General features: G+C 45.2%; 1 protein-coding gene across 3 annotated transcripts in view; it reads right to left on the bottom strand.

The window, feature by feature from the left end:
* The window catches only part of PPARGC1B (PPARG coactivator 1 beta), a 119,496-nt gene extending 114,695 nt beyond the window's left edge, over positions 1-4,801 (bottom strand). For 2 of the 3 annotated variants that reach the window (XM_055558267.1, XM_055558272.1), the window contains exon 1: positions 4,663-4,801. In XM_055558267.1, coding sequence (XP_055414242.1) covers positions 4,663-4,740 — 78 coding nt within the window. In that variant the 5' untranslated portion in view covers positions 4,741-4,801. Of the gene's footprint in view, positions 1-2,039; positions 3,380-4,662 lie in introns of those variants that run through there. The other variant, XM_055558282.1, reaches the window with a different exon arrangement.
* Between the last annotated feature and the right edge of the window lie 21,048 nt (positions 4,802-25,849).

Here is a 25,849-nt window from a genome sequence, read left to right as displayed (position 1 = left end):
AGGCAGCAGCATCCCAGACCAAGCAAGTCAACACTAGTCAAGCCATTTTTTCCAGTTCTCCATGTGGCAGGTGCTCCTTCGGGTGTTCAGATCCAGTTTTAGAACAACAAGGAAACAGCATACCAACTGAAAAATGGGCCAATTTTACTAACACGACATTTCACAGAACAGACCATAAATGGCCCATAATCATTTGGGGAAAAGGTTCAGCAGCACAAGTCATCAAAGAAATGCACATTAAACCAAAGAGACACTGATGTATAGAACAGTCTTATGGACTCTGTGGGAGAGGGAGAGGGTGGGAAGATTTGGGAGAATGGCATTGAAACATGTAAAATATCATGTATGAAACGAGTTACCAGTCCAGGTTCGATGCACGATACTGGATGCTTGGGGCTGGTGCACAGGGACGACCCAGAGGGATGGTATGGGGAGGGAGGAGGGAAGAGGGTTCAGGATGGGGAACACATGTATACCTGTGGCGGATTCATTTTGATATTTGGCAAAACTAATACAATTATGTAAAGTTTAAAAATAAAATAAAATTAAAAAAAAAAAGAAATGCACATTAAACCAATAAGGTGACAAAATTTATTGATGAATAGACTGGTAAAAATGAAAAACAATTAAAATGCCAAGAGTTTTCTGGGTAATGGGCAACTGGGTATTCCCACACAATGCTAGTGTGCAAATTAGCACAATCTTTCTAGAAGGCAATCCAGAAATGTGTTTACCAAACGCCTGCATAGTTCCTTTGACAGAGTAATTCATTTCTAGGAATTTAAATGAAGAAAAGAAGACATACGCAGAGATATTCATTTCAGCATGGCTTACAAGAACAAAAATATATATATATATACAACTACTTACATGACTAACAATAAAGGATTGATTAAATACCTTTTGGTTCAACCCTCAATATTACATAACCATTAAGATATTAAGATACTAGGTAGAATACTTGCTGATGTGGAAAGTATATTGTTTGGAGGACAAAAAAAAGCATGTTGGAACAGTGTGATTCCAAGTTACAATTACTATACAAAGAATGATTCCATTTTTGTACAAAAGATATAATCCATAGGAATCAATAGAAAAGAAAAAGTCAGAAAACACATATAAAAATTAATGGTGGTTATGTTTGGGTAAGGTTACATATTTTCATTTTTTTTCTTTATGCTTGCCAGTGTTTCCTAACAATTCTATTATTAAATATTTTTAAATGATAAGGGGTTGGACTTGATGATTTATAAAGATCCTGCCATCTCTGACAGTTTGCACATCTATGATTGATGTCCCAAGTGTCTTCAAACAACCCATATTTAGTGTAGGCTTACTATGTGGTCTCTGGAGCCTAAGTCACTGCCCACAGCTGCAGCCCTCTGCATTCCTCTCTCCCCATACTGGGCCCAGCTGTCCCCCCAACCAGCCTGAGAGCGTCCCTTGTCTGTCATTTCTGTGCCTAGCCAAGAGCTAAGCAAAGGAGCTCAGCACGGTGACAGGTGACACAGGGGCACAAAGACATGAAAGGCACAACTCTAGTTCCAGAATCTTACTGGGCCACAGGATTCACACACAAAATGCTTGGTTGTATAACACAGACTAAGACAACCAGAGGCTAGGGAAAGCAGGGCAAGCTGGGCTAAAGAGGCCTGCTAGAGGAGAGGGCCACACAGGGATGGTGGGTGAGGGCACTACAGGCAGGGGCCCGGAACAAGGAGAAGCCAACACAAAGTCCTTTGCGACACATGCCCCAAACCTTTCCAAGAAACTTTCACAACCCTTAATCTGTTGAATTTCTGAACTTTGACCTGAATGGGTATAAGTTAAGTCTCCACAACAGAAATCCTCCCTCTATCTAACCCAGGATTAGCTGCCAAAGACAAGTCTTTGGGATAAAGCTGATAAATTACCTTTCTACTCACTCTCCCCACGCCTTCCAAAGGGGGAGACGGTGAAGGGGAGGGCCAGGGAGGGTCCAGGGGGAGGAGAGGAAGTTACAGGAAGGACCAGACATTTCACATGCAAAGAGTGCTCACCCCCAACCACCGGGCCTTGGGCTTCTCTTGCCGGCACCACCAGCCCCATTTGACAGATGGGAGAAAGGAGGCTCGAGGGTTAAAATGGCTTGCTCCGGGGTCACCCAGCCAGAGAGTGGGGAAGGAGACTCCACTCAGGCCTTCTGACTCCAAGTCCAGTGCTATTTCGAGGTAACACACAGGACCTGGAGTCAGGAGCCCTGGGTGGCTCTGTCACCCACTGGCTGCGTGGTCCTGTACCAGCCGTCCAGCCCTCACAGCCTCGATCCCCAACTGTAAAATGAGGAGGCCGGCGAAGACCCGCCCAGGTCCTCTTCCGGCTGGTTCTCGGAGCCTTCTAGGGGCGGCTGCCAAGCTCCCCCTATCAATTACACTTCCCAAGTTGGGACGGCAGAGATCACCCGAAGGGCCTCAGCCCATCACGTGGTTACATAAAAAAAGCAAAACGTCCCAGATTAACTTCCACTGCACTGCTTCTGCTGATACACGATTACCCAAATTTCTAGTTTCCTTTGGTGAAATTTGTCTGCTGGGTAGGCACTCTGGACGGCTAAAAGGGCAAATGTGAGCCGAAGAACACAGAAGATGGTGTTGAAACCTAGGGTCGGGTCCAAAGTGGACGAGTTCTTCCTGTGGGTCTCTGGACGAGTCTGGCTATTTCAGGCCTCCTATATCCGCGTCTTAGTAGAGGGGTTTGGAGATACCCCCGGACAAGCGAGAGGGCCGAGGGTAGAACTTGTCTAGCAGCAACTCTGCCCACCCTGTATCCAGTCCCCCCGGTCCCATGCTGTCGGCTAGAGGGCTGGGGGCTAGGGGGCTGTGGGCGCGGTGGTGGTGCCGAGGCTGGGATCGGCCTTCGGAGCAGACAGGGGCCCGGGGCGAGTGCCGGCACCCGGTGACTGCCACTGGAGCTCCACTGCAGTTTCGTCAGAGGTAAAGGTACGCGCCCGATGCGCGCGGCGTGTGCACACAAACACACACTACCGCGCGCAGACCATTCATCACTTTTCCCCGGGCCTGGAGAAGCACGATCATACGCCACTAGCCCCTGCGGCCCGTGCCCGGAACCCACCCAAGCGATCCCGCCACCGACCACGAGGCCCCGCGGCTCCCTGACGCATGGACGTCCGCAGCGATCAGGGACCGGCCTTCTTCTGCGTGTGGCGGGCTTCCTCTCGGCGACACCCCGCCACATCGCGCGGTTCCAGCAGCCAGCGGGACTCGCCACCCAGGGTCCCCCAGAGCTGAACGTCTCGGCTGCTGCGTCCCCTCCAAGTCGCATCTCAAGGCAAGGAGTCAGCTAGCAAGCCTCTCCCCGCCCACCCGGTCCCATGACAGCTGCTGCCGCCCAAAGACAGGCAGATATAACAAGAAGCAAAGTTTCCCTCTCTCCCCTCCCACATCCCGCCCCCCTCCCCCTCCCTTCCAGTGTTATGCAAAACAAGCCGGCACCGGCGCTCAGACTCCAGGTACCAAACCAGCCCTAGCAAGCCGCGCCCGGTAGAGCCCAGCAGCCCCTCTGCCTCCGGCGTGCACCCGCATCCGGGGTCTCATTCGCGGCTCGGCTGCACCCCCAGCCTCCCCGCTACCCGTGCCGGGGTGGCCGTAGAAAAAAACCCTAACTATGGGGCCAAACTTTATGCTTGCAACAGGCATGGGGTGGGGAAAACTGGGGAACGGGTAGGGGGCGCGCACTCCCTGTGCGGGCATTTTCCGGGCAGTTTATCCCAGCAGCAACCGCCCCCCCCCCCCGCCGCCCCCGTTTCCAAGTAACCAGCTTCCTCGCCCCTCCCGGCCCAACGGAGCACCCTCTCCTGTCACGCGCGTGTCGCCAGTGGGTCTCCCAGGCGCAGCCTGAGCCCGGTTCGCCGCCTCGCCTTCCCTTCCCCCAGCATCGCCGAGTGCGCACCAGGGGCCGCGCGCTGCAGGGGGACCCAGACGCCTCCAGACAGTCCTCCGGCCCCATCCTGCCGGGCTTTCGCCCCCGGGGACTCCACCGGGTAGCGAAACCAGGAAGGTGCTATCCCCGCCCGCATGTCCACGTGCCCTGCAGACCCCTATGCCTTCAGCGGGCAATTGGCAGAAAACTCCGCGCTGCGGGAGCTTTTGGAGAGCCTCGAGGGGGCTAGCTGTAGCAGACCTGGTACCCGAGACCGGAGGATCAGGGGACTCCGGGGACCGGGACAGGCGCCTGCGCCGGGGCCACAAGTCCACGTGAAAGTACGGCAGCAAGTGCCGGGAGCCTAAGGGCGCGCCTTCTGCACCCAGACTCAGCATGAGGGTCCCCCACACCTGACGCGGCTCAACCTCTTCAAGGAAGCACCGAATCCCCCAGCTCAGCGGGCAGGGGGGTAGGGGTGGGCCGGACTCCAAGCAACCAAGGCTAGACCCTCCCCGGCGGCCGTAGCGACCTCAACGGTCCGGCATGCGTGGTGGGGGGACCTCCAGCTCCCTGTCCCCAGAAAGAAGTGCATCGCAGGGTGCATGGAAGGGGGCCTCTGCAGTCTGGAACCCCCGATCCCCTCAATGCGCCCACCGCTGCCTCCCGGCCTCCGCGGCTGCGGAGGCAGCCCCCGCAGCTCAGCGGCCCTGGCTACCCGGCCGTGGCCCCTGCTGATCTTACCTGCGTGTCCGCGAGATAGTTGAGGAAGAAGGAGGAGAGCTCCTCGTCCAGCAGCGAGCCGCAGTCGTTCCCCGCCATCTTCCAGCCGCGGCTGCAGCGTGCGGCGGAGTCAGCGCCGAGCCGGCCGGGGGGAGGGAGGGAGCGAGCGAGCGAGGGAGGCGGGAGGAGGGAGGGCGGTCGGCGGGAGAAGGGAGGGCGGAGCTCAGGCCCCCGCTGCCGCAGGGCCGCTGGCCGCGGGGGCGGGGCCGCAGGGCGCCCGCGCAAGCCGGGGGTCGCACCCCCACTTCCCTGCGCAATGTGTGGCGCCGGGATCCTCGCCCGCGGCCCCCGGCCCGGGAAGAGAGCGCCCGCAGCCGGGTGACGGTAGTCAGCCAGCAGCCCGATGCCTGCGCAGCAATGCAGGCAGCCCACTGCTCCTGCCGACCGAATCACGTTGCGTTAGCGCTGGGCGGGTCCTTACGAGATAACCTGCTTCGGCACAGCTGGGGAAACTGAGGCCTCAGAAAGCAAAGGACCTCGTTTGATGCCACGATGTAGTTTAATACAGGAAAACAAAGCCCAGGTCTGACTGCCCTAAAGGCTTGAGTGTCTCGCTGGGCTGCAGCCAGAGAGGGAGGGATACCATAGGTCAAAGGTGGAGAAATCAAGGAAGGCTCCTCGGAGGGGGGGGGCTTTTTTAAAAAAATCTTTTCTTTGGAAGATGCGTTGACCCATATTCTTAACTATCTCTCTCTCTGGCTTCCTTCACTGTGTACTTCGCCCCCGAAAACTTCAACTCCTTCTCTGACCATGTCCACAGTGCCTTGAAGTAGCCAGCTTCCTGCTGGCCCACTGGCCTCCCAGTTTCTTGGGTAAGCCATCCGACTACGGAATACTGTTCCCTGTCTGCGGACATTCACCGAGTAAACCACATCTTCATTGTATCCTTCCCTGCTGCTCCTCGGACTGTCAACTCCCTCTCCTGCCACTTCCATCATTCCCGGCTGCCTTAGCTCTGCAGACCTTTAAAACACTGGTAACGGTTGCCATTTTAGCGTAGTTACAGTGAAGATTTGATCTTCAGACCTCTTCCTACTAGACTTTAAAGACCCATGAAAGCAGGGCCTGAGTTTGCTTTTGCACATACTGTCTCCAGTGCCAGGCACATAGTAGGTTCTTAGTAATGTGTTAACTAAAAATCCCAGAGGATTTAGAGCTCCCATTACCATCACCACACATTTCGTAGATAAGAAAACTGCCTAGGGTCAAGGGTATGCATGGAGTGAGTGCCAGGGCCAGATCCAGAGCCCCCAGGCCTCCTGACGCCAGCCTTGAACTTTCATCATCATGCCCTGCTGTTTGCCAGCCAGGAGATGAGGGCACCGCCTGGGTAAAGGCAGAAAGGCGAGAAGATTTCAACCTGTTTTATTGGGCCCTCCTGCCGCCTGCTGTCCTCCCATCCCAAGCTAGCAAGGCCTGCCCCACCCTGCCCACCCTATCTGGCTCCCTCCCAGCCGGAAGAGGAAAGGAGAGTACAGGGAGAGTCCCCAATACACCTGCTCAGACTTGAACACCAGAGCAGGAGCTTCCTTCTCCAGTTTGAGGTTCCCAGAACCAGAGGGCGTGATTTCACTCTTTGGGCTTTAGTTCAGGGCGCTTTTAAGGAACAATGGATCCCAAGAGAAAGCCTACATGGAGCTTTGGAGCGCTAGCCTGGGAGTCAGCAGTCCCAGGCTCTGGTCCAGCCCATCACATCTCACTCCAGTATTGGGCAACGCAGGGAGTTAAGAGCGTGGGCCCTCTAGTCAGAGTGCCTGGTTTTGAGCACCTGCAAGTCATTTATTCTCAGGCTTTGGTTTTCTCATCTACACAAATGGGGACCATAGAATTACTTACTTAAGAAGGGTGTTATGATGATCGAGGAGCTAACATATGCAAAGTGTTTGGTACAGTACCTGACTTCATGGGGGAAGTGCTAACCTCTCTGGTCCTTTGTTTCCTCATCTGTAAAAATGGGGGTGAAATATATATCCCCTGAAGCCCTGGCCAGCGTTATTTTCCTCTCTTCCAGAGCTTATATGCTACTGGCTACCTTGAACTCCAATAGGTCTGAATTTGAATCCTGGTGCTCACTAGCTTTGTGCTAGTTTACTTAACCTCTCTAAGCCTCAGTTTCCACCAGGTAGGGATCTTGAGAAGACTGAATGGAACAATGCATGTAAAATTAATTGCTTGGTTCTGTAGCCTGCAAAGAGGAAGTGCTGATTCTCACAGTCATCATGACTACTGTCACCAGGATCATCACCTTCAGCACTAAAGACGTGTGCTCTCCTGAGCCCATGCTTTTTTGCTGCTGCTTGTAGACATCAGAGCCAGAGCCTCCCAGGACGCTGTTTCCAAGAAGCGTCCCTCCCAGATCCAGTCTCACCTCTGATTGGTGTTATGCCCCTTATTGCCCAGAGGCCATTCTTGGAGGGTCCCCAAGACTAGCCATCTCCAGCCTTGGCCTGGCAGAGCTGCAGTGCCAGACAGGGCCTCCCAGGGAAGCCCTCAACAGCGCCACCCAAAAGCTTTTGTCTTTAATTGCCCAGCTACAGGGCCTTTCTCACGAAGCCCTCAACAGCGCCACCCAAAAGCTTTTGTCTTTAATTGCCCAGCTACAGGGCCTTTCTCACTAATCCCTGTATCCTCAGAATGGGCTACTCGTTGGCAAGAGACTCAGATGAGAAGGCACCTGACCTGAGATATCTAACTTCTTTTACAAAAACATCTTAACCCAAGGATTCCTTTATTAAAGGCCACTCAATAGATTCTCAACCTCTTCACATTCTCTGATCCATAAAAGCCCTCAAGAAACCTAACGGGCTATATAATCTTCTGCAATTACCGTCCCCTCTCTGAGGCTGTTTCCATACCTGTAGAAAACAAAAGAGTTGGGCTAAATCGACCTCTACTGAACCCTCTAGCCCAGATATTATGGGCGTTTATAGATACCAGCCCAAACTTAACAGTTTCTCTCTTCTGCACATGTGCCAGACAACTGAGCTTATTATCATCTCAGATTGACTTCAACAACCCTGAGTATTTGGCGGTGTGATATCCATTTTATGACTGAGGAAACAAATGCTTAAAAGGGGTTGAAATGATTAGTCCAAGACCAAGCAGAGACACAGCTGAGATCTGAAGCCAAATCTGTGCACGGTATAAACCGCAGACCCCAGTCATGACAGATACCTGGTCCCTGTCACCAGAGATTAAAATTCAATAGGTCAACAGTGGGCCCAGGAATCTGCATTTAATAGGCTCCCCTAAATGACTGTGCTGCAGGAAACTACCCATCAGTCAATAGACATTTGATGAGCACCCACTAAGTGCCAGCTGGGATGATGTGAACCATGGATAAATCAGTGAACACAACAGCTGCCACCCCTGCCCACACTCTATTCAGAACAATTGCTTAGTAAATTTTTGCTAGTGAATGGGGGAGAGGGGACGTGACTCTTGATCATCACTGAAGTTTCCTGCCAGCTGCCCACAACTCGGTAATTCTCTGACCCAGGCCAGGGAGTCTGACACACCAATTTCCCACCTATTTCTCCAGTCCCAGGAGACAGGGATTCAAGCCAAGAGGAAGTAAGAAGTCACCCGGTTTGTATTGTTAATTTAGAGAGCTGGCTCTGTCTCCTATTGAATTGTAGAACTTGAGAATTGTGGAATGTATGTTACCCATCAGCTTCGCTGAACACGTAAGAGAACGTGGCCGAAGCCACACACCCCTTCGGGACAGAGCCGGGACTAGAAGCCGGGGCTTCAGGTTGGATGCATCATCATCAGGTGTCTTCACAGGACAGACTTCTTCTTATGCTTGAGCCTGTGGAAGAAACCACCCAGCTGTGTCAGTTGAGGGTCTCAGAACTGGGGACTAGAGCTTTCAGTGCTTGAAATTCTATCATAGGACTTCCCTGGTAGTCCAGTGGTTATGACTCTATGCTTCCACTGCAGGGGGCGTAGGTTTGGGGAGGTTCCACATGCCACACAGTGGAGTCAGAATAAAAAAAAAGTAAGTCCAGCATAAGCAAAGCATTTCTTTATGTTGCCCTCTTCTCCCTGTAGGGCCAACTTATAAACTCACCAGTACATTTAGGGGATACTTAGCAGATCACTGTCTCTTTTACATACTACAAATGCTGAAAAGGGTTCCCAAATCAGCAGGTGAGGGGCACTAAACAGCTGTGAAGTCACCTATGACTGTTTCCCAGTTTTGCAAGTGCAGGTTTTCATTCACTCGCCTCTGCCTTGTTAATGACTGTGCACAAAGCATGGGAATAATGAAGCAGGGTAGGAATAGAAACACCTGCTTTTTCTTCATCTGTCCACAGAGCAAAATGATCCTAGACAGGTGTGACAGGTATAATGGTCCCTCATTATACCCATTTGATAGATGGAGAAACAAAGGTCCAGTGATACGAATATTCTGTTTTTTTACAGAGATGTAAATTCTACCAGGTTATTTTATATATATATATATATATATATATATATATATAATACATAATTAGATGTATAAAATACATATATATGTGTATTACATATATAATATAATACAGCAACATTTAAAGAGTTACCTGAATTAAAGGGCAACATCTAAATTTAGTATCTCTAGCAAATAAGGCAAGCAGATGGTAAGAATGCCTGAGTACCTATTGTTTGTGAATATCTTTATACTTTATCACTTTGGGATCTTTTTAAGGATCAACCTATCTGTCCTACCTGACCTAGAATTTTGTGTGGATCAAGTTCACTTACAAAGGACTTTGAACTTCACATTCACTATCCTAAATCATCAATAATGCTCCTTTGGAAACATATCCTAAGGATCTGATTCAAAAACTGGAACTGCTACAGCATAATGTTTATGTAGAGAAGTGGACAACAGAGGATGAGATGGTTGGATGGCATCACCGACTCGATGAACATGGGCTTAGGTGAACTCCAGGAGTTGGTGATGGACGGGGAGGCCTGGCATGCTGCGGTTCATGGGGTCACAAAGAGTAGGACATGACTGAGCGACTGAACTGAACTGAGATAGATAAATAGATAGATAGATTCAATAAATATTTTTAGAACCTGCCAGATGCTAGGCACTGTGCTACAGGCCCACAAATAGTAACCATAATATAATCTTTGCTCTCTTGTAACTCACAGCTGTGATCTCTACAATATGCAGGGGAGAGACTAGTCAACATGCTAGGATGTAATAAGTCTTTTTTTTAAAAAAAAGATTATTTATTTCTGAATGCACCAGGTCTTGTTACTGCACTTGGGCTTTCTCTAGTTGCAGTTCGAGCGGGGGCTACTCTCTGGTTGTGGTACTCGGGCTTTTCGTTGCAGTGGCTTCTTTTGTTGTAGAGCACAGGCTCTAGGCATGGGCTTCAGTAGTTGTGGCATGGGGACTCAGCAGTTACCGTTTGTGGGCTCTAGAGCACAGGTTCAATAGTTGTGGGGCATGGGCTTAGTTGCCCCATGGCACGTGGAATCTTCCTGGATCCCGATCGAACCCATGTCCTCTGCATTGGCAGGCGAATTCTTAACCACTGGACTACCAGGAAAGCCCTGTAATAAGTTTTTTCATGGAGGAAGCTGGGGGGCTGAAAGCTGGGTGGGACTGGGAGAACAGCCCATGGGAGAGGTGGGATCCTGAGCCAAGACAATGAAAGTAGTAGGAGGGCTCTGGAAGAGTGAATGGGTGGAGGCCACATTTTAGAGTTCGAATCACTAGGCTTTGGTCATAGATAAGAAATGATGGGCTGATTACAGGGAAGAGTCAGGACATCCAGGCTCTGGCTTCAGTGGATGATGAGTCTTAGAGAAGAGGCAGCTCATAAGGGTTCTCCTGAGTATAACCTCAGATATGCAGATGACACCACCCTTATGGCAGAAAGTGAAGAGGAACTAAAAAGCCTCTTGATGAAAGTGAAAGAGGAGAGTGACAAAGTTGGCTTAAAGCTCAACATTCAGAAAACTAAGATCATGGCATCTGGTCCCATCACTTCATGGGAAATTGATGGGGAAACAGTGTCAGACTTTATTTTTTTGGGCTCCAAAATCACTGCAGATGGTGACTGCAGCCATGAAATTAAAAGACGCTTACTCCTTGGAAGGAAAGTTATGACCAACCTAGATAGCATATTCAAAAGCAGAGACATTACTTTGCCAACAAAGGTCCATCTAGTCAAGGCTATGGTTTTTCCTGTGGTCATGTATGGATGTGTGAGTTGGACTGTGAAGAAGGCTGAGCATCGAAGAATTGATGCTTTTGAACTGTGGTGTTGGAGAAGACTCTTGAGAGTCCCTTGGACTGCAAGGAGATCCAAACACTCCATTCTGAAGGAGATCAGCCCTGGGATTTTTTTGGAAGGACTGATGCTAAAGCTGAAACTCCAGTACTTTGGCCACCTCATGCAAAGAGATGACTCATTGGAAAAGACCCTGGGAGGGATTGGGGGCAGGAGAAGAAGGGGACGGCAGAGGATGAGATGGCTAGATGGCATCACCGACTCAATGGACGTGAGTCTAGGTGAACTCCGGGAGTTGGTGATGGACAGGGAGGCCTGGCAAGCTGCGATTCATGGGGTCGCAAAGAGTCGGATACGACTGAGTGACTGAACTGAACTGAACTGAACTGAGTATTTTCAGATGACTATGGGACAAGAGGAGGCATACAGGGGGAGCACACTGATACCAAGCAAAAAATTGGAAAGAACCTTAGCATCTGGTAAGACAGAGCAGTTCAATTCCACACTTAGCTACAGACAGTAGACAAAAGCTCACACATGTGTACAGAGAACTGTGTTCAAGGGTGTTCATTGCAGTATTATTAATTATGGTAAAAAAAATACAACTTATAGGAAAAAATGAACTGTGTGGTGAGATCACACAATGGAATATTAGACAATTGTGAAAATTAATAACAGCTGCATGAATCCACAAAGATAAAACACAAAAGCAATGAGTGAGATAAACAGGCAGCCTAAGGATACATACAATGTTATACTATGCATGTAATATTTTTAAATATGCAAAATAATATTCCATTGCATTGGCCAGTACACATATATGAAGTAAAAGCATAAACATGGAACAGCAAAGGCACAGCTCATTTCAGGAAAGTGAGAGGAGGTGGGGGACCCAGGGCTGGCTTTATGGGTAAGCCACCTCACTCTTGAAGTCACACTGGCCTTGCACGTGGTTAATTACTCTGCTGCTGCCGACTTGAAATTCATGATGATTTTAAATAAGGGTTCCTGCATTTCATTTTGCACCAGACCCTGCAAGTTATGTAGCTTCTCCTGGTGGGATTACATTGTATGTAAGAGAGCTCCAGTTGTACCTGTGATCTTGTTTTTAATCTCAAAAATATTTTTAAAGTATCAGTGTTTGTTAAATCTGTGTAGTGCATTGGTCCTTGTGCTTTTCTGTATGTTTGAAATATTTTATAATTCAAAAACAATGAAGATACTCTGCAGAAGGTAGAAAGCTATATGGAAAATGTACAGGAAAATATGTATAACATTAAGTGAAATAGGATTATAAAAATGTTTATAAAGTAATTGTAGTTGTGTGCATAAATGTACATTTAAAGTGTATATGTTAGAGTGACCTAAGGAGTGTGAACAAACAAAACATGAGGATGGTGGAAATAATTTCTTTTCATATTTTGTGTTTGTTTCAATTTTGTTTTTATAATAAATAAAATGTAACTTGCCATCTATGTTATTTAAGTAGCCTATCTGCATTGTAACAGGGACATTTCAGAGACTTAAGATCTCAACATAAAGGAGTAGCTATGATGGAACTGGTAGGAACCCTCCCGAAAATGAGCTTTGAACTGGATGTCAGTTTGGAGTCCCACTTGGGAACCGAACTCACGTTTGGACAAACCTCTTCTCCATGCTGAGACTCACATTCCCCCTCTGCACAACAATGCGCTTGGACTGGGTGGGCCATCCCAAATGCGCCTTGGATGGGTGTCTCCCCCAGAGACCAGGGCCCTGACTGTGAGATGCTCAGATTCCCGCTCCCCTTTGCAGGGGAAATCATTCGGGCCACATGTAGTTTGGCAGCAGAGATGGTTGGAGTCAGGATCCTGAGCGGAGAATCCAGGTCAGTAGGCCACCCTAGGAGCGTTTTATGTGGGGTGGAAGCTCTTTGGTTCCTGGAGCAGCCAGAACTTCAGAGTCCCAGGGAAAGGGACATGGCCTCACAGGCAGGGCAAGGTATAGACACAGTGTGGTATCATGGGTGCAGCAGAGCATCCTGGGTACAGCATGGTGGGCGCAGCCCTGTGCTCTTCAGCTTCCCTGAAGAATACTGGCAGACAACTCCAAAGATGAAAGATTGGTTGAAAGGGAATAGTCCACCTTTTGTCAGAGTTATTATTTTTCATTATAATTTTTTAAAATTATTTTTTGGTGGAGAAGGCAATGGCACCCCATTCCAGTACCCTTGCCTGGAAAATCTCATGGACGGAGGAGCCTGGTAGGCTGCAGTCCATGGGGTCACTACGAGTCAGACACGACTGAGGGACTTCACTTTCACTTTTCACTTTCATGCATTGGAGAAGGAAATGGCAACCCACTCCAGTGTTCTTGCCTGGAGAATCCCAGGGATGGGGGAGCCTGGTGGGCTGCCGTCTATGGGGTCACACAGAGTTGGACACGACTGAAGCGACTTAGCAGGAGACAACCAATGATTAATCAATATTCAAATAAGTGGGGTACAACCACAAAATCAAGTACAATGCATTCATTATAAAAATCCATATTTATTAAGAAGAAAGATACTCACAGCATATTGTTATTGAGGGGAAAAAAGGTGGACGAAGCATCTGTATTTTTTTTTATTGTTTTAAAAAGACACATAAACTACTATATGGATATGTATGTAAATAAGCACAAAAAATCATATATAGAAAAATGTTAATTATGAATGTTCATATGTATATCTATACATATATATATATGCATAAATAGAAAAAGAAAGAACATGAAGCAAAAGATTATTAAAATAAAAATAAAAATAAAATTATTTTTTGGCCTCACCCTCTGACATGTAAGGATCTCAGTGCCCCAACCAGGGATCAAACCCACATCCCCTGCATTGAAAATGCAGAGTCTTAACCACAGACCACCAGGCAAGTCCTCCACTACAAATTATTTTAAATTACATGTGATACAATTATTTTTATCCTTGTATAAAAAAGGCAAACAAGAGACTTCCCTGGTGATCCAGTAGCTAAGACTCCATGCTCCCAGTGCAGGGGGCCCAAGTTCAATCCCTGGTCAGGGAACTAGATCCCTTATGCTGCAACTAAGAGTTCACATGCTGCAACTAAAGGCCCAGGGCAGCCAAATAAATAAGTAAAATGAATATTTTTAAACAACAACCAAAAAAATGTAAACAATACAAAGAAAGGACAAGCTTCTATGATCACCTTCACCCAATATCACTCCTTCCCCATAGGTGCCCACTGTTACTGTTTCATGAATTGCCTTACAGAAAAGGAAAAAAAAAGAGATTTTTTTCTTTGCTTTTTATACATATAAAACCTAGAAACCCTCAAAGTTTTGATTGAGACTTTTAAACAAAATGGAATCCTACTACAATCACTATTTTGTAATTTCCTTCTTAATATGTCTTAGAGGTCTTTCCATATCAGTACATGCAGATCTACCTATTTCTTCAAACTGTTGTTCAGTCACTAAGTCATGTCCAATTCTTTGCAATCCCATGAAGTGCAGCACTTCATGCCAGACTTCCCTGTTGTTCACTATTTCCCAGAGTTTGCTCAAACTCATGTCCATTGAGTCGGTGATGCCATCCAACCATCTCATCCTCTGTTGCCCTCCTCCTCCTGCCGTCAATCTGTCCCAGCAGCAGGGTCTTTCCCAATGAGTCGGCCCTTTGCATCAGGTGGCCAAGGTATTGGAGCTTCAGGTTCAGCATCAGTCCTTCCAATGAATATTCAGAGTTGATTTCCTTTAGGATTGACTGGTTTGATCTCCCTGCTGTCCTCTTAAGAATCTTCTCCAGCACTACAATTCGAAAACATCGATTCTTCAGCGATCAGCCTTCTTTATGGTCCAACTGTCACATCCATACACGACTACTGGAAACACCATAATTTTGACTATATGGATCTTTGCCAGCAAAGTGATGTCTCTGCTTTTTAATACGCTATCTAGGTCTGTCATAGCTTTTCTTCCAAGGAACAAGTGTCTTTTAATTCTTTCAAATTGCTGCATGGCTCTCCCCAGGGTGAATGTGCCATGGACTTGATTTGTAACTGCTGCGCATCATGTTTCTAGACTTACATTCTTCAGGTGGTTATATGGTCCTAGTTATATCACTAAAGACTATACAAAGCTGGGGATAGAAAATAATGACAATGGATGCATTCCTTTATTCTTTCAATCAACAAAAGCCTGTGGAATGCTTCCTTTGAGTATAGACTTCATCTTTTAATACACAATCAAGCCAGACCTGCATGTATGAGTTTAGTGAATAATATCAATCATGTTACTACATTGTTTTAAGCTCATCCATCATTCCTTCATGACCCATCTACTTTGTGCCAGGCATTCTGCTAAGCTTTGTGGGACTATAGAGTATTAGTTGTGGCTGCTTTGGTTGCAATTAATAAAAAAACCCTACTTAACCTGGCTTTAACAGATAATATGTTGGCTTCCATTAATTAACACATTTAAAGGAGGAATGTCACCAGGAAGACGTGGATGTTCATTTCTCAGCTCTGTTTTCCTCTGAAAGCTTCATTCTGGGACAGGTTCTGTCCTGGTGATGGCAAGGTGGTATGCTCCAGGCCTAAACCCAATCCTCTTAGCAAGTCCAGCAAAGGAGCTGTGCCAGTTGCCTAGCAAAAGACTAGAATTCACTCTGATTATATCAATTTGGCTCAAATGCCTGTCACTAGGCCAACCCCTGCCCCGATTGGTCAGTACTGGGTTACATGCCCACCTCTGAGTCTAGGAGTCAAGCTGTTTCATTCAACACCCCTGCTATCCCCAAACCAAGGTTCTTAAAAAGAGACCATTAATTTGAATGGGAAATAATTAGGTCTTTTTCTATTAACTTCTAACTGAAATTTAGCATTTCCTTCTACTATGAATGTAGCAAACATTTAACAGCAGTATTAAAAGTTCCTATAACTTTGGCACCAATAGAAATCACAGATATTTCATATCTCATCACAAAATGTCATTTACATTCATCACTATTTTGAAACTTAGGGTAACTATCAGACCAATTAGATCTTGCTATTCATGTGTTAATAAAGAAATTTATATGTATATATATTACTATATCAAAATTTCTTATCATGTGATAACTGTTTCAATATAATTGAGTTTTAAAAAATTGTAGCCCATGAAAAAGGTCAAGATATAATATGGGAGAGATATATAATATCTAGATATAATATGATTTCCTCCCCAAAAGGACATCAGGTGCCTTTGCCAGAGATGCCTCTGCCCCATGGGGAACACTAAGCTGCACAGCTCAGGAGCAGCTGATCCTCACGACTCTGCTGACTTTATTATCCCCAGAAGCCCCGAAAAGGTTCTCCATACCAGGAGCCAAGATTTCCTCTGTCAAAGGAGGTGCGAAAATAGAAGGAACAAAATGAAACCTGGATCTCCTTTGTGAATAGGAGGAGGAGACTTAAGCAAGATGCTTAAGGAGAAGTTCATGAGATCACTTTGCTCTGCAGATGCCTACATGTCTCAGCATAGAGCCCAGCAATAGGCCTGCCCTTTGACCAGGATTCTCTCTTCCTGGGAGTTCACCTTAGAAATCAGTAGAAGGAAGAGAACAAGCTAGCCAGGCAAAAATATTCACTAAGGTGGGCTGGGGCTAGGGAGGCTGGGTCGGGAGCCTGGAGTCAGGCAGGCCTGTGTTTGAAGCCTTGCTCAAAAGGGTAACCAACAGTGCCTACCACACACATGAACACTGCTCCTCTGACATCAGGGTGGCATCTAGTTCTTCCCCTGGATTTCAGACTAGCTTTCTGACTTGATTTGACCAAGAGAACTCAGCAGAAAGGATGCTATCCCCGTACCCGCCCTAGGAGTCAGGACAATGGGAGCTTCTGCTTTCACTCTCCAGGAAGCCAGTCACTGCGTAAAGAAATTCTGCTAACATGCCAGGTAGACCATGTAGAGAGACAGAGGCCCTGAAGGATGAGAGGCCACAGAAACAGAAACCAGCTGACTTGTAGCCATTTTAGCCTCCCCTCCTGCAACACCAGACATCTGAATAAACCCATCTTGGAGCCCCCAGCCCTAGTGAAGCTGCCTCAGTTAGTACTATGTACAGCAGAGATGACTCAACTCCATCAAGCTCTGACCACACTGCAGAACCATGAACACATAAATAGTTCTCATCCCCTAAACTACCACATTTTCATTTTCTAAGTGAATGAGTCTCTGTTTTGTAAGTCCATTTGTACCATTTCTTTTTAGATTCCACATATAAGGGATGTCATATGCTATTTCTCCTTCTCTGACTTATTTCACTCAGTATGACACTCTCTAGGTACATCCATGTTGATGCAGTGGTATTATTTCATTTTTGGTTTTGTTTTGTAATGGCTGAGTACTTACTATTCCACTGTACATATGGGCACAACCTTTAAAAGAATAACATAGCCCAAGGACACGACATAAACTGATTAGAACCAAATAGGTCCAAGATGGTAGACAAGTCAACTTCCACTAGACTGTGAGCCTCAGTATACACTCATTTAACATATCAGCAAGCTGAATGACAAACCCACAGGTGCCATGACAGTTCCAAGGCCAGCCATAAAGGTCAAAAAGGGAAAGGTGGCCCAATTCCTGGAAATCCCTGTCCCTTCCCCAAAATAGCTGGAGTATTCCTTCTACTCATTAGCCTATGAAATCACCCACCGCTATAAAAACTGACAACTCCATACCCTGGGGCCACTCTCACCTCCTGAGATGGCCCACACTCTGTCTGTGAAGTGTGTTTCTCTCTAAATAAACCCACTTCTTACCTATGACTGAATTCTTTCTATGATGAGTCATCAAGAACCTGAGCTTCATTAAGTCCTGAGACCAGGTGTGTGATCTCAGTCCTAACCCATATGGTCCCAGAATGGTTCAAGTCCCATTCTGGGTTTTGGCTGGGTTTGAGTCCCAGCCTGATTAACACAGTTTTAATAGTCAAGGCTATGGTTTTTCCTGTGGTCATGTATGGATGTGAGATTTGGACTGTGAAGAAGGCTGAGCACCAAAGAATTGATGCTTTTGAACTGTGATGTTGGAGAAGACTCTTCAGAGTCCCTTGGACTGCAAGGAGATCCAACCAGTCCATTCTAAAGGAGATCAGCCCTGGGATTTCTTTGGAAGGACTGATGCTAAAGCTGAAACTCCAGTACTTTGGCCACCTCATGCGAAAAGTTGACTCATTGGAAAAGACTCTGATGCTGGGAGGGATTGGGGGCAGGAGGAGAAGGGGACGACAGAGGATGAGATGGCTGGATGCCATCACTGACTCGATGGACGTGAGTCTGAGTGAACTCCGGGAGTTGGTGATGGACAGGGAGGCCTGGCGTGCTGCAATTCATGGAGTCTCAAAGAGTTGGACACAACTGAGCAACTGAACTGAACTGAACAGAATAATATGTTATAATTTCCTGCAGGGGCTGAGTTTAAGTTACTGGAATGACTGTACTGGATAGAATAGCATGGAACCATTAGAAATCATAAGCACAAAGTTCATGAACTTTATTTATTGTATAATTTGAAGTAAAGAGAGTCTGAATCCAATGAAGAAAAAAATTTTCTGAATAAAAGTTGTAAGGCAATAGGAGAAATAAAAACTGTTAGTGTACTTGGGTGGTGGGTTTTATTTACAAATGTACTTTAAAGATTTCTGTAGTGTTATTCTCAGCTTCTTAATTATAAATCATTTTAATGCAATTTCCAAATGGGATTAAGTTTTGGAGAAAACATGGAGAAATGCAGACTATGTATTTGAGTTTTGATTTTACTGAAAATGTTCTCTACTCAAATTTTCTTTAATTTGATCTTCATAAAAAATAATTTTAGTGCAATTATTAAATAGAAAACTGATCATTGTGCAATTTATCCAGTGCTATTATGAGCCCAGCAGGGAACTAAGTGCTTGTGCTCCTGCATTTATTCAACAAATAGTGAAATCCAGAGCTCAAGAGGAGGGATTTTCATGCTTTGTTCTTTGATGCCTCCCAGCAACTCTATCATGTCGGTGGTGTTATTATCCCCATTTCACAGATGAGGATACTGAGACTCAGAGAGGTTATGTTTCTTGTCAAAATCATTCAGCTTGGAAGTGGCAAGACTGAGATTTGAGCTCAGGTCTCTTGAGACTGTCTTCTCATTATCATTCACTTCTTAGCCCACAGCAGTACAGACTGCTCCGATTAAACAGACTGACTCAGCAAGTCTGTAAGCACTAAGAAGCAGCATGCTTTTGTCATAAAATAACAGCATGGAGTCAGGAGACCTGAACTTGGATCCTGGGTCACTGTGTGGTTATTCCCTCTGTACCTTCATGGCCTCACAGGCTAAATGAGGGATTTGGATAAATACTTGGAAAATTCTGGAAAATAACCCAGAGCATAATGCCTTGGACCTTAACTTTAACTGATTAGAGTAGGTTATTCGTAAAATTGTGATTCAAATGTCCCAATTGTGCTCAGATACTATTCTAAGCAGTATTTGGACTTAAAGTTCCAAGATTTGGGTTCAAAGATTGGCTGTGCTTTTGAGTGATTTGGGGTCAGTTTTCTAGCTCTCCAACTTTCAGTTTCAAGGGCAATAGCAATCCTAACCTCTCTCGTTGACTGTAAGGACCCAGTGTGGACCCAACCCAAGTGGAAGAACAGGATAGTCAATAAATAAATATAATATGTATGTGTATATATAGATCTTAAATGAAAGACACTTTAATGAAACCTCACAGTAAAAGTACATAATATATACAATTAGTATAAATCTGTTTTGATGTTTTATAATCACTTAGGAATTCTTTGATAGGTAGATATATATAATTTGAATATGTGTATACTATATATGTGATACAGATGATATATAATATTCAGAAATATATTTTAATATGATAAATGAAAGGTAACATGCCTGCATCTCTGTGATGATAGAATTTCAGTGGAAGCTCCCCCCAGCTCCTTGCCCTACCCTACCTCAAATCTTCCACCCAACATCACACCTGGCTGGAGAGTGGGCTTCCCTGTATCCTGGGCTTACCATAATTAATGCACTAACACCTGGAGTGAAAAAATTTTCTTCTTTAAGTATCCATTTCCCCTACAAGACTATGAACAAATCAAGGCCAGGAATTGAGTCTTATTCTTAGATACAACAGCCCTCACTGTAAATGACACAGAGTAAGTAAATAAATATTTGTTAAGCTGAAGAAAGTAGGGAAAACCACTAGACCATTCAGGTATGACCTAAATCAAATTCCTTATGATTATACAGTGGAAGTGAGAAATAGATTTAAGGACTAGATCTTATAGATAGAGTGCCTGATGAACTATGGACTGAGATACGTGACATTGTACAGGAGACAGGGATCAAGACCATCCCCATGGAAAAGAAATGCAAAAAAGCAAAATGGCTGTCTGGGGAGGCCTTACAAATAGCTGTGAAAAGAAGAGAAGCAAAAAGCAAAGGAGAAAAGGAAAGATATAAGCATCTGAATGCAGAGTTCCAAAGAATAGCAAGGAGAGATAAGAAAGCCTTCCTCAGCAATCAGTTCAAAGAAATAGAGGAAAACAACAGAATGGGAAAGACTAGAGATTTCTTCAAGAAAATTAGAGATACCAAGGGAACATTTCATGCAAAGATGGGCTGGATAAAGGACAGAAATGGTACGGACCTAACAGAAGCAGAAGATATTAAGAAGAGGTGGCAAGAATACACAGAAGATCTGTACAAAAAAACATCTTCATGATCAAGATAATCACAATGGTGTGATCACTCACCTAGAGCCAGACATCTTGGAATGTGAAGTCCAGCGGGCCTTAGAAAGTATCACTACCAACAAAGCTAGTGGAAGTGATGGAATTCCGGTTGAGCTATTTCAAATCCTGAAAGATGATGCTGTGAAAGTGCTGCACTCAATATGCCAGCAAATTTGGAAAACTCAGCAGTGGCCACAGGACTGGAAAAGGTCCATTTTCATTCCAATCCCAAAGAAAGGCAATGCCAAAGAATGCTCAAACTACTGCACAATTGCACTCATCTCACACACTAGTAAAGTAATGCTCAAAATTCTCCAAGTCAGGCTTCAGCAATATGTGAACTGTGAACTTCCAGATGTTCAAGCTGGATTTAGAAAAGGCAGAGGAACCAGAGATCAAATTGCTAACATCCTCTGGATCATCAAAAAAGCAAGAGAGTTCCAGAAAAACATCTATTTCTGCTTTATTGACTATGACAAAGCCTTTGACTGTGTAGAACACAATAAACTGTGGAAAATTCTGAAAGAGATGGGAATACCAGACCACCTGACCTGCCTCTTGAGAAATCTGTATGCAGGTCAGGAAGCAACAGTTAGAACTGGACAAGGAACAACAGACTGGTTCCAAATAGAAAAAGGAGTACGTCAAGGCTGTATATTGTCACCCTGCTTATTTAACTTATATGCAGAGTACATCATGAGAAATGCTGGGCTGGAGGAAGCACAAGCTGGAATCGAGATTGCCAGGAGAAATATCAATAACCTCAGATATGCAGATGACACCACCCTTATGGCAGAAAGTGAAGAGGAACTAAAAAGCCTCTTGATGAAAGTGAAAGTGGAGAGGGAAAAAGTTGGCTTAAAGCTCAACATTCAGAAAACTAAGCATCTGGTCCCATCACTTCATGGGAAATCGATGGGGAAACCATGGAAACAGTGTCAGACTTTATTTTGGGGGGCTCCAAAATCACTGCAGATGGTGATTTCAGCCAGGAAATTAAAAGACGCTTACTCCTTGGAAGAAAAGTTATGACCAACCTAGATAGCATATTCAAAAGCAGAGACATTACTTTGCCAACAAAGGTCCATCTAGTCAAGGCTATGGTTTTTCCAGTGGTCATGTATGGATGTGAGAGTTGGACTGTGAAGAAAGCTGAGGGCCGAAGAATTGATGCTTTTGAACTGTGGTGTTGGAGAAGACTCTTGAGAGTCCCTTGGACTGCAAGGAGATCCAACCAGTCCATCCTAAAGGAGATCAGTCCTGGGTGTTCTTTGGAAGGACTGATGCTAAAGCTGAAACTCCAGTACTTTGGCCACCTCATGCGAAGAAGAGTTGACTCATTGGAAAAGACTCTGATGCTGGGAGGGATTGGGGGGCAGGAGGAGAAGGGGACGACAGAGGATGAGATGGCTGGATGGCATCACCAACTCGACGGACATGAGTTTGAGTGAACTCCGGGAGTTGGTGATGGACAGGGAGGCCTGGCGTGCTGCAATTCATGGGGTCACAAAGAGTCAGACACGACTGAGAGACTGAACTGAACTGAAGCTGAATTGACAAGCTGTAGAGCTTGGAGACTCTTAAAAGCAGAAAGTATTTGTAAAATTTGATCTATTTTATATGAATATCAAATAGGCACATGGAAAGATGCTCTATATCATTACCAGTCATTAGGGCAACATAAATGACCATCACAATGCAATACCACTACCCCTTCCCTGTGATGACTGAAATTTCAAAATCTTGCCATATTCAGCATTTGTAACAATGTGGAGCAACTGGAACTCTCATATAATATTGACAGGAATGAAAAATAATTCAAAGACAAAATGACACCACTTTGGAAAATAGTTTGCCACTTCTTTAAAAAGTTAAACACATACCTTCCAAATGATCAAGAAATCTCACTCTACGTATTAATACAAAAGAAAAATTTTTTAAAAGTTTACATAAAGATGCATAGGTGAATCATCATAGTAGATTAACAATAGCCAAAAACTAGAAAAACTTCAAATGGCAGACCAACTAAACAAACTGAATGAATAGACAGATCATGGTAATAGTTATTCAATGAATACTGTTCAGCAATAAAAAAAGAAGAAACTCCTGACATACGCAACAACAGAGAAGAATCTCAAATTCATTCTGTTAGGTGAAATAATGCCAGACTCAAAAGATTGAATACAGCATCATTCCATTTAAATGAAATTCTAGAAAAGGCACAATTATAGTAAGAGGAAGTAGAGTGCAGAGATTGGGAGAAACAATAGATTACAGAGCAAAGTTTGGGGCATCGTGGTGGTGGTTACATAACTATATATGTTTTTCAAACTAAATGTTTTACTTAAATTGGTGTATTTTATTGTATGTACACTTCAATAAAGCTAATTTTTAAACTGTATATCTATTTTCATGTTTTTCATTTTTAAACATGGGTTGCTTTTTAGAGTAGTGAGTGTCCTGTCCCCAGAGAATTCCAAAGACCAGCCAAACGGATATGTGTCAGGCATGTTGTAGAAGGGATTCCTGAGTTGGGTGCAAGCCCAGACGAGATGGCCTTTAGCATCGTTACGGTTATGGAATTTAGGCTTAAGTGAGTATTGCCTAATGTGTAGCAGAAAGAACAATGGTCTAGGAGTCAAGAGCCATTCATTCACTTATTCATCATTTACTGAACACCTAACACAAGCCTGGCAATGTTCAGCAGTGTTGAGCATAAGTTAGTTTAAGTTGGGTTTCTACATAGTCACACCTAAAAAATCCTAACAAATATAATCCCATTGAGAGTGCTCAGTTGCTCAATTGTGTCTGACACTTTGTGGCCCCATGGACTGTAGCCCACCAGGCGCTTCTGTCCATGGGATTTCCCAGGCAAGAACACTGGAGTGGATTGCCATTTCCTTCTCCAGGGGATCTTCCTGTCCCAGAGATGCAACTTGCATCTCTTACCTTGCAGATGGATTTTCTACCACTGAGCCCCTAGGGACTTGGGATAATCCCATCACTAGGTATTAAATTGGGTGATACTCCTTTGACACTCTTCCTAAGTGCCAAGTGAGGAGATCAGTGAGGGCCTGAGGAGGCAGGGAGACTACCCAGTTTTCTCCCTCTCCATCACCACAGCCTTGGTCCAGGTTGCCATTGCCTCTGACTCTGGACGGTTACATCAGCCTCCTCCTGGGTCTCCCTGAGTCCGCTTGAACTTCCTTGGGTTCATCTTATACACAGCATTCAGAAATCCACCACCTGAAATCCAGATCTGACTCTAAAAATTCTTCCATGCTGTCTCCTTCCCCCAAATTAAAGTCTCAATTTCTCAACATGGTTCCAGGGCCCCCTGTGACAGAGCCCTGAATTGAAGATCAGCTAGGGAGATGTGCGGCAGCACCTATGGGCTGATGTGGGGAGAAAGAGCAGGAAAAGATGGACTGGAGAGATGTTTTGGAAGCAAAAACTGCCTGAGTTCAGGCACTGGCTGTGCTGTTGCCCTGTGTAAACTAAGCCTCAGTTTCCAGATCATCCAGAGATGAGAGGGGTAATCACAAAGGACTGTTTCAGTTCCAGAGTTGTAGGTTAACACTCCTAGGTATGTTTCCTAGCTGCCCCTCCAGCTCTGTCTCTCTGTGTGTGCCTCTCACTCAGCAGACACCTTTACAGAAAATTGTTATCTGTGGATATGAGTCACAGATTATAACTGGCTCAATCTGCAGGAGGCTTCACAGTCCATCCTGCTGACATGATTCTCTGCCCAGAGGAGCTTGAGGGTCATGTTACTGACCTGAAGTGCAAAAGAAAACCTGGTGAGTGTCCTTTGAAATGGGAGAAGAAGGAATGCACTTACAGCCACTGACACTCTCCTGGACAGTAAATGTCCCCTGGACAGCAAAAGGGAGTAAGTGGGAGAGGGAAAGTTTCAGCCTTTCAGAGCTTTCAGATGCTGTGTGTCCAAGGTGCTCAAAACACTACCCTGGAGGTGCTTCCATCCAGTCAAATGGAAAGGTCACTGAACTGGCCATGAATCAATGGGCTACTCAGTCACTCAGTCTTGGCTTGACCTTGACAATGTCACTTCACTTCTAGCTCAGTTTCTCTACCAACCAGTCAGACACAGTAAGGACAGCTTCAATTCATCCAACAGTTTCCATTATTTTCAATTTCACAAGCAGTACATGTTCCTTAAAGAAAATGTAAAGCATGAATAATCAGAAAGGAAAAATAAATTCCTTAATCTCACCATTCTGACACAAACAGATGTTTTTCTATTTTAATCAAAATGGGACTGCAATTGCACATTCCCTCCTGCACCCAATTATTTTCTTCAACAATACATTGCAAACATCTTTCCACGTCATTACACTTTCCTCCACGTTAGGATACTCAGATGTGACTGGATACCCATGGGTATTCTCCAATTGAGGCCAGTCTCTATTTCATTTCACCCTTCAAAAACACATCCATTCCCAAAAGAACCAGCAGGCTCTGCATATTTCACTGAAGACTTTGTGGGCCATGGAGAAGAGAGTTGCATTGCTCACCATCCAGCAAGCACTCTCAAACACCCCACTTGGTAGCTCCATTCTCTCTGTAGTCTGACTTTGCTATTCCCCCAACACAGTCTCTCAAAAACCACCACTAGCCCTTCTGGTCTACTTGTATATGCCATGTAGCAAAACAATAGTAAAGGGGCATTCCTCAAGGATGGCCCTGGGAAATTAATTTGACAGTATTATTTATTTATTCATTCATACCAAACACCTTTATATGATGGACAGTGTTTTGGGTGCTGAGGGAATTTTCATTCAACAAGAGGAAAAAAATCTTGTTTCTCATGGGACCTATTATTTTTCAACATTTACATTGCTAAAGAAGAGAGTCTCATAACGTATTTCAAAAGTCAACTCTTTTTGGACTTCAGTGTTATTTCCCATTCTCCACCTCCTGGTGGTAAACAGTGCCAAAGCGAACATTGCTGAGGCATAGACTCCCATTTTTCAATTTTTAAAGATCTTTATCTTGTTTTAGTCATAAGAATCTACAGAGGCTTTACTGAAAAGGAAGGTAAGGGCCAAGAGAAAACAAGACATTTCCCCAGGGTTACATGTTTGGTTATTTGGTGGCAGATTAAACAAACAAACACCTTTTCAA

Source organism: Bubalus kerabau, chromosome 1 (genome assembly GCF_029407905.1).
Source record: "Bubalus kerabau isolate K-KA32 ecotype Philippines breed swamp buffalo chromosome 1, PCC_UOA_SB_1v2, whole genome shotgun sequence".
Classification (NCBI taxonomy): domain Eukaryota; kingdom Metazoa; phylum Chordata; class Mammalia; order Artiodactyla; family Bovidae; genus Bubalus; species Bubalus kerabau.
This window is presented reverse-complemented; position numbering and strand designations above follow the sequence as displayed.